This window comes from Telmatherina bonti, assembly GCF_933228915.1.
Source record: "Telmatherina bonti genome assembly, chromosome: 22".
NCBI classification, from domain to species: domain Eukaryota; kingdom Metazoa; phylum Chordata; class Actinopteri; order Atheriniformes; family Telmatherinidae; genus Telmatherina; species Telmatherina bonti.
Window position 1 is genome coordinate 23,071,563 of NC_136631.1, and position 9,932 is coordinate 23,081,494.

The 9,932-nt window shown below is 38.3% G+C and overlaps 1 protein-coding gene across 1 annotated transcript; it reads right to left on the reverse strand.

Annotated features, from left to right (window-relative positions):
• Window positions 1-4,238: 4,238 nt before the first annotated feature.
• Window positions 4,239-7,701, reverse strand: nceh1a (neutral cholesterol ester hydrolase 1a; the record flags this gene model as incomplete). Its single annotated transcript, XM_079262184.1, has 5 exons — window positions 4,239-4,859; window positions 4,959-5,130; window positions 5,298-5,367; window positions 5,658-5,913; window positions 7,561-7,701. 5 exons carry the CDS (start codon window positions 7,699-7,701, stop codon window positions 4,239-4,241), a joined length of 1,260 nt encoding a protein of 419 aa, XP_079118310.1.
• Window positions 7,702-9,932: the final 2,231 nt, after the last annotated feature.

The window sequence follows — 9,932 nt, forward strand, 5'->3', positions numbered from 1 at the left end:
ATCAGCGCGCAGAAACACCTGAAAGTCCAGAGAGGTAAGAAAACACTGAGCAACAAGCAGGACGAGTTAGACCAAGCACTGCTGCCTTTCTGCTGTAAGCGTGACGGAGGGAGCAACACAGTGCAGGAGTTTGTAGGTGGAGCAGAGAGGAGTTATGAAGGGCCCCACCTTCCTCAAGATGTCACTGTTATTAGACAGAAACAGCCAGAGAGCTTTAACACTGCACATCTAGCTTCAGCAAGACTGTATGTGGTGTGGAAACTTTTTACACTGCCAGACATGCTTATTATTGAATGAAAATGTTTATAGTGATGAAGTATTTTGACTTATTTGCCTGTTTATAATGCATTTACAAGAAGATGCAGAATTTAAAGATCTGTTTAGCATCTGTCTGTACATCATATTGTCTTTATGTAGAGATTCAACCGGATTGATTTATTCAGCAGTCAATAAGTCACCTCTCCTCTCTCTTTTTTCCCCCCAGATTTCTCAATTATAAATTAAAGCCACAGCAAGAACTTTGAGATGGTCCAACCAAGGAGCAGCATTCAGTCTGCAAGACATCTCCACATGCCCCATGTTTATGCCTATGTCAGATCTGTTTTGAAGGTTCGGTATGAACTACACCTGGCAGTCACAATCAATCATCAAACTAACACTATAGGAAAGGGTTCCGATTATCATAATCTGGCAGCATCTAATCCTTCCTGCTATTGTGGACAAATTGGAAAACCAGCTAGCCTGTTGGTGCCTTACAATTGTTAGGGCTTTAGTGCAGACCTGTATTGTGTTTGTCACATGGGAGTCATTCAAGAGCTAAACCTTAAAAAGTTACCGTGCTTTCCTTCCTTCACCTCTAACCCCTGCTCTATTGTCTTGTGTCAGGAAGTGAGTGGAGTTGAAGGAGTTCACAGATCCTGGATTTGGATAACCCACCCAATAAACTATACTTGTGTAAAGACACATCAAAAAGCATCCATGTCAGCATGCAGACACTCTTTACTGTTCACACAGACTGCCATTAGCACCATATAAGCCTGGAAATGTAGATAGCATAACCATTAAATGAACACATCGTCAGAAATGTAACTTTTCCTTTTTTCGAGACTTATTGGGACTGATTTTGACATTCACCATGTAAGCTTTCAAAGGTGACCTCCTTTTGCAATATAAAACTAGACTGTTGAGCTCTTGTTTAACGTGGAACTGATTGAATAAATTATTGCAAAAATAATACAGGAGCTTCTTATCAAGTTCAAACTTGAGGAGAGGAGGAGATAAATTGACCCTAAGTTCCCCTTAAGTGAGTCTATTCCCAGGCTTGTTAGAGAGAAGGAAAAGGTATGTGACACTTGAAGACTGCCTGGCTTCAGGCATGGAAGATGACACCCTGGGAGACGTGCCTATCTACTGTCCCAAACGGAAGCAAACATTTAAAATCACATTTCCCTCTAATTATTTCCTCCTGGTAAAATTTGTCACTGTTAAGCCCTGTCAACAGGTGACCTTTGACCACTGTTAGATATGTCCACATGCAACAGTCTAACAGTTTTTTGGAAGCTGAAATGAATAGTAAAAATGGTTGTTAAATGCTTCACTGGAAAAGATTATTGTGATGCTTATATTTATTCTTTCCCACAGCAAGGTACTGGTTTGCTTAGTTTAACGTGAGGACTGGACACAGGGGCAATTGCATAACAGAAAATTAAGAAACATAATCTCTGGAAACTACACTGCTGAAGCAAACTACTTGAATACCCAGCAGACATTAAGGATGCTTCATCCGCCCTCCTTGACCCTCCACTCCTTTTTCTCTCTAACAACTTCTCCTCTCTGACTTCTTCTGAATAAAGTCATGGAATCTCCCCGAATTCCCAAATGATGACAACAGCTGCTCATTGTCTCATATCTGTAGCAAACATTGTGCCGAAATATCCAGCACAACATATACAAATAATTGCCTATATCTGAGCTGGTTTGTTATTTGAAAAAATATAAAACACAGAAACCAAACCAAAGAAAACCCCACTTAGATGTAAGTATCCTTTCATTATTCAGTCATGCAGCTCTTGGTGGGCGTGCAGCTATAAAAAGGATCAAAATTAGTTTTGAATGAATGTCAGCATAAAGAAATATGATTTTTTTTTCACATTTGTTTTTTGATCAGCTTTAAATAACTAAAATCAGGTAGAATACTTTAAGCAAGACATTTAAATAGTGGCAGAAAAATATTTGTAGCACAAATGCAAGGAAATATTGTTGCATACAGCTTGAGTAAATGTATTCAGTCCCATTTTATTTGGTTTCCACAGTAAACGTATTAGTATAGGAAGTACACGGGAGTGTCCAGCAGAGGGCGCTGTTGCACCAGTTCTTTCTACTGGTCCAGAAAATGCAGAAATCCAGAAATGCAGATTCATTTGTACTCTCCTGAATCCCAGGAAAGAAGCGTTTTCTTTCAGTATTCACAAAAATGGATTAAACTAGTACAGCTTTAAGTGCAAACGTTGGGAAATTGTTTATATATTTCCTTTTGAAAGCAATGCAGAGCTAACATGTAGACATTTTCTGTTGTGCTGCGCTGTTGGCCTTTGCATAATAAGAAATATATTTAATGAAGAGTTGGTTTTTTTTGTTTTTTGCCCGGGGTACTTGTAAAATACATATTGAAGAGGATTTTTTTAAATTATATTTGCAGTCAAAAGAAACTATGACTAAAAACACTATATCTCTTTTTTTATGCAAAGTTTCTAAATGTTTTGCATTTCCAAATATGACGTAATTAAAATGGATGGAAACAAACATTTAGAAACTACAAGTTCAAGGTGTTTTTAACTTGCAGCAATTTGAGATTTTGTTTTAAATGTAATGTTAAAAATCAAATGTATTATTAATATAACAAACAAAATATGTGTATTTTATTAAAACAATGTCTATATTTCAATCCTGCAATCAGCCTTATTTATCTTTTTAAAAAAAATTTTAAAAAAAGAATCTAAACTTTACTCAGTGTTCAGCAGACAAAACTTTAATATCAAATCATTACAAAAGTGACAAGCTAACGCATTCACTTAGGTTTCATTGTTAATACAAGATGCTGGAGGTCAGATAAAAAGAAAGAAAAAAAACAATGAAAACACAAAATTGCTTTTTTGAAGACCGGTGCTCTCCTTGATTTAAACATAAAAGGTATTCGGGGAGAAATGACTTGCACCAACAGAAAAAGACAGAATAGTCAGGTTGACTTCAATCTAAAACATGCAAAATACATCTAGAAACAAAATAAAATTCAGTTTCTTTGAAAAAAAAGATTTGGTTTCTTTTTAGCAATCAAGATAAACTGTGATTCATGAGTATGTCATAAAATTTTTAGGTAGCTCCTTCACAAATCCCAACAGCAGGCAGAACAAACTGGGCCGCATGAAATGCTTAAAAGATCAAGAAATGTCATTTGTTAATCAAATGACATGTTATGACAAAGTCACACATCAGTGCAGTATAGTACCATGGCCAGTAAGTGCTCATATGGGAACATAATAAAAGAAAATGGACAATTTGTTACTGATTGTCAACTGATTTGTTCATTATTTGTTATACAAGATCAACTTTTGAGATGCCACAGTAAAGTTACAATGGATCAAAATCATACTCATGTTTTATTTTAACATGTTAGATTGAACAAATTTAATAATTACAACCATTTCAATTGGAGTTTAATAGAAAACATTATTGCTCAAATTCCAGCTGTGACCTTATGCTGGCCCCATGTCTGAAATTAAGAGATTAGCAAAGATGAATCACTCTGAGGGGAGCATTTAGTCCTTATATTAAACCACTTAGTGGAGATTTACCATTCAAAATGCCAAACGATGACTCCCTCTCAGAAGTAGCTAAAGTAAACTTAAACCACTGGACATAACTACTGAATCAAAGTTATGGATCAGTTAAACAACAGCTAAGTGTAGATTGTAGTGACTGCACTAACGTGATGCCTCCCAGCAGCTCCATAAGTAGAAAAGCCGTTAGCTGAAGAAGTATTTTAATGTGTTGATAGATTATGTTTATGGCTGTGTGATGCTTTCAGTATCAAAACTTGACTTGTACGGAGACTGGACATGCATGCACATAAAAGTCCTGAGCTTAGATGTTACATAGTTGAGGACAACGAGTATATTTACAGCAAGCCCTTGTTCACAAAGCATGGCCTCGTGCAAGCATGCAGAAGCTCATGAATGTTCCTATAGGTTGTTCTGCAGCCAATTGATGTAACTCCTTACTGCCCTCTTCCCAACATCAAAGTCCATTGGCCAGGCTATAAAGCTGAAACACCCGTGGAAGCCACCCTCGTAGTGGTCGTTGGTGACCGAGACTCCTGCGTCCTGTAAGCGGCGAGCATACATCAGCCCATCATCCCTCAGGACATCATACTCGCACGTTAGGATATATGCACGCGGGCATTTAGTCAGCACCTCTGGTCCAGCCAACAGCGGTGCTGCCCGCACATCCAGAAACCCCGGCACCTTTTTCAGGACTTCATGCAGTCCCTTCTCCATGACGACAGGTTTGTGGTTCTTCTTAAACCTCTGAGGAAGCAGGGCGTTCCAGTCCAGCCGTGACCTCAGCTCTGGCGAGAAAGCTGAATGTTGTAAGGCACTGTGGTTGTTTGCTAAGACCTGGGGATGCAGGGAGAGCTCAGCGCCGAGGTACTGCAGCCAGAACTGGACCATGACTTTTCGGGTGAGGATAGGCATGTACTGGTTCTGCAAGTAGGAAGGTGTGTTGAAATCCAGTGCTTGAAGCACTGGGTAGATTAAAGCCTGGACGCTGAACTTCACAGTCACACTGTCATCAATAGAAATCTGAGGGAAAAAAAACAAAAAACAACCAGAAACCCTTGCATATCAATCTCCTGCTTAACATTAACACCAAACAATACAGCAGATTATTTCTGCATGTACCTCCTGAGCAACTGCAGCAGCCAGATTTCCTCCAGCGCTGTCGCCTGACACTGCCACACGCTCAGGGTCGACTGCATATTTGGCCAAAACCTCAGGTGATAAGAAGTGTTTGGCAGCAGTGAGACAGTCTAAATAAGGGACTGGAAAGTGTACCTCAGGATACAACCGATACCTACGCACACAGAGAACTCAAATATTAACTCAGTGATAGTTTACAAAGTTTATACATTTAAAATGTGATCCACTGCATTCAAACCATCATATAGTATGTTGCTGATGATGCTTTTAGTCTCTGTCACCGATAAAAATAAACATTGTTACTAGGGAAAACATACTTACTCCACCGAGACCACAACAGTGTTGAGTTCATCTGAAACCATGAGGTTAATGGCGTTGTAGGTCCCTGTTTCTGTAGGAGGAAGAAAGCGGACCAAGAAAAAAAAAGACATAAAAGAAATGTTTCTGAATCATCCACCTTTTAAAAATTAATAAGACAAAAATCTCCTTTTCCAGGCATTAAACATAAATTAATTGAAAAAAAAAAAACCCCACATCAGATCAAGCCTTTTCTTAACTGACTGAAATGATAAAACATGGTTACTAACAGGGTTTGAACAATCTCCAACTAAAGCGTGAAGATAGTTGGGATAATTATAGTTTCATTCTCTTCTGGTGCAACAGTGTCTCTCCTGTACTCACTGCCACTGCCGAGGGCCCAGCCACCTCCATGGAAAAACATCAACCCTCTCCTCAGATGGCCTTCCCCTCCTGCCGGAGGCTCATAAACCCTCACAGGGATGCCGGCAAAAGTGATGTCGCTAATTTTCATTCCTGGCATGACCCCTCCGCCAGACTCGGTGCTTGGGAGCCCCGTCATTGTGCTCTGGTAGCCCTCTGCTGATTGTCTGACTGACATGATGTAATGATCAAAGCCCAGCCAGGACTTTAAGGAGGCCTGAGGGCAAAGCAGAAAGGGAACATTTAAAAAAACATGTGTGTGAGGAAACAAATGACATATCTAATACATAAAGTAGAAGGAAAACAGCAAAGTAGGAGAAAAAATGAGGGAAAAGATAAAATGTATTTATATCTTGTGTCTTGTTAGGGACTTTACATTTCACCCAGTCACCTTCCCCCTCTGGCACAGTGAGTGATGGATAATTTCATAAATGTCTCAATACTTTTCCTCATCATATGCCAGAGGACACAACTTCTCAGCAGCTCGAAACAAGTCACTGTAAAACAAGCAAAGTTGAAAAGCTGCCTTTGCAGATGTGCGTCTCATGGATGCTGTACCATTACAGATGTGTGTTGATAACAGGCTTAATTTCTCTTCTACCCCGAGATCAGGGGTTGGCATGTTCAGTCATAGAGAGGTGCAGTCCTGAAGGTTTTAAATGTTTCATTGCTCCAACACACCTAATTTAAATTCATTTGGAAAATGAATGCTGTAGTTAATTAAAATAAGTAAAAACATAAACAAAAATGGAGAATACAAAGCAAAAAATAAGTTTGCACTATCCTTAACTGCTGTCATGTTCATATGATCACCACCTTTCTTCTGCAAATAAGCCTGAGGTCTTGAAATGCTCCTACAGAATAAAGTTCCTTAGATCTTTTTTTTCTTGTGCTTTGCATGATAGAATTTGGTAATGTATATTACATGTATATAATGAATACTACAGAATTGTGTCTGGAGAAATCACAAGCAATCATTACTGGTTTCTGGCCCTTCCCCAGTGTACAGAGATTTCATTATAATATTTCAATTATAAAATGTACAATCAATTATGATTTTTTCTTTTTTTTTTGCAGTTTTACCTCGTGAAAGGTTGTCTTTAAATGTTCTTTTTAAAAACTATTTTTCACTGTAATCTATTCATGAAATATTTCCATCCTATCTTTACTTCAGAAAGCCCTGGAAATTAATTAAAAATTAACATGAGCATTTATGAGTACAGTCATAAAAGCAACATGAAAGGCTCACTCTGCATCTGGCATAAAGTTTCTGTTTGGGTACAGTGTGACTTTCACAATGTAGATTAAAGGTGAGGTGAAGTAGTACATTGTCCTCACAACGCTTCAAAAGTTATGCATTTGCATGTTATCTATGCCAAACAGTTTAAACATTTCAAAATCACACTGTTGCTGAGATTTTTTTTGTACAAATTTGGACCTTTCACCTTAAAAAATAGAAGAAGGAAAAAAAGAAGTGTCTCATGACACAACAATAAAAACATTGTGGTATCTAATAGAAAACAGAGCTGTGAAATCAACATTACTTGGTGAATGAATGCACTGGGGCATTTGAGGATTTGAACTTGAGATTTTTTTTATGATGTAACTCATATAAATGTGTTTCATGATCATTCAACAAAATCTTCTGTGAAAGAGCTTGCTTACATGGACGTGTTACACCTGCCATTGCAGGCAGGTTAAAGTTCAGGTGTGTCTGTGCTCTCACTGAGACAGTGCACACTTTGAGCAAATAAATGAAAAAGATCCATCTCTGTTTGATGCGATCTTGCTACCTTGCACGTCTCATAAAATAAACAAACAAAGAAACAACAAAACAATAAAACACATTTTATTCTTTTCTTACCAGGTGCATGGCTGACCGGAACATAGCATCCATCAAAATCAACTTCCAGGGCTGCTCGATGGCATCAGGCATCGGCCTGTAAATGTAATAAGCAACCGCTAAGGTTAACAACACAGTAAGAACAAGCGGCTTCAACCCCATCTCTCCCCTCTGGTGTCTGTCAGCTTCGGTGTCTCCAGGACTCACGCGGACGGTCGTGATCCGGGTGAAGGCTGCAGCTTTTATTTGACAGGGGGTTGGAGTTGATGCCGCAACTCAAACACTTCCGTTAAAAATGTAGGAGTTTGTTTCCCAAAAATGTATATTAGATACCGAATAACCGTAGCTAGCCAGTAAATGTTGTATCTACTTTTCTATTTTATAAAACAGCGTAGATATTTTTGAACAACATGACTCACAACATAGTTGAGGCTTTTATTTTGAAGGCCTAAAAGCCAAACGAGATGGTTTTTGGGAGTTTGAGTTTTTTAAGTAAAGGCGTTCGACAAAATCAAAGCTGTAATACATATTTGAGACCACTAAGAGGAAGCAGAAAGCTACAGACTGATTTAAACAACGAAAACAAACCATTATTTATTCAGTCGATGGTTAATTAAAACACCACAACTGTGATTCAGGCTCCATACATCATCTCATCATAGATGAAGCAAACATGCTACAAGTGCACTCTTGAGAAGGCATACTGTACTGCTTATAAAAAGAACAGATTTCTCTTCTTGGCAGAGGAAATTAACAAATGGAAAATTGTTAATGCACCTATAAAACTATTTAACATATTTAAATCACTATTAGTCAGGGACAAGGGAAAATCCAGTTTCCAAAAAGTTGGATGCTGTCTAAAATGTAAATAAAACTGAATGCAGTGATTTGCACATTTTATAAACCCACCATTTATTTCCAATAGAACATAAATAACACATGAGATGCTGAAAATGAGACATTTTACAATTTTATTAAAAAAAAAGGGAAAAAAACGCTCATTTTGAATTTGATGGCAGCAACATGTCTAATAAAAGATTGAACAGGAACAACATTGATTTATTCAATAATTTTTTTTAACAGCTTAATCTGATTTAGGGTTGCGAGAACAGGAACAACAAAAGGCATAAAAAGTATTTGGTACAGATGAATGACTGGGTATGAAAGGAGCATTTTAGTAAGGTAGAGCCTCTCAGATGGTGTATCTCATCAGGAAGAGCAGTCAGTGGATTAATTCCAGGTTTCCCCAAGTGTCCATGGGCAAGACACTGAACCCTGCATTGCCTTCTGATGTGTCTATCAAGGTACGAGTGTATGTGAATAGGTGAAAGTGGCATGCAGTGTAAAGCTAAAAGTGGTCAAGCGGGCTGGAAAATTGCTCTATAAGTACAAGTCTATTTACCAGATGTTCAGCTGCTCATCTCTGACAAACCGTCTAAAAGAACAGAACAAATCTAGAAAAAATGTCTCTCATTGTGAAATTGAAAATAATTTGTTCTCTGTTTTTATTTACGTTTCACACTGTGTACCAACATTTTTGGAATTGTATTGGCGGTACTATGGTAATGTAAGAAAGAAAATAATAACCTTCTGTTTACAGAAAATGTAAGGAGACTATGATATGAAATGGGATCAGTTCAAATAAGGTTGTTGTGTCAGTTTGATGAAATCGGTATCACTTTTCTCCCTTAATAAAACCACTTTTTTATGTGCAGAAATGAGTCTTGGGCTGTTGTTGGCAAGAGACAATCCTCATCACTGTTTATATCCCTAAAATGCTTCCAATCTGACTTTTTAGATTTTGTATCTTTTCACTTAAAGTAATTTTGTTTATAGGCTAAAGATCCGGACAGTTTTTACTAATGAACATTCAAGTTCAGAGAAGTGGAGATAGTTTTGCAATGAAGGACCTAAGCTGTAACTCAAACAGAGAATGCTGCAGTTGCAGGGTATGCATGATAAACCACTGAAGCGACTGTGACACCCCCTGGCTAATTTTCAAGATTGGTCCAAAATCTGGGTCACTGTCCCAGAAAGGCAAGCATCAGCACAGTAGAGTGAGCAATGGCTGAGCCAACAGTATGGGCAGTGCAGAGTCCCAGCATCACCTGCCCTGTTTTCTCTGACCGCAGACTTTCCCTGATGGCTTTGTATGAGGGTGTAGACAAACATCAGACCTGATGTGGATCTGACCCAGACGTGAGCTGATTTTCCAAAACATAGTAGCAAGACCATCAGCCCATGTCAGATTAGCCCCTGGAGGATAAGAGTGGACCACAGCTGTCAGGATTACATTTGTTACATGTTTTTTGTTATTAGTTTTTATTTTTATTTTTATTTTAAAGAATAGTTGTTGCTTTGCTGAGCTGGGCCTCCTTCTAATGTTTCATGTT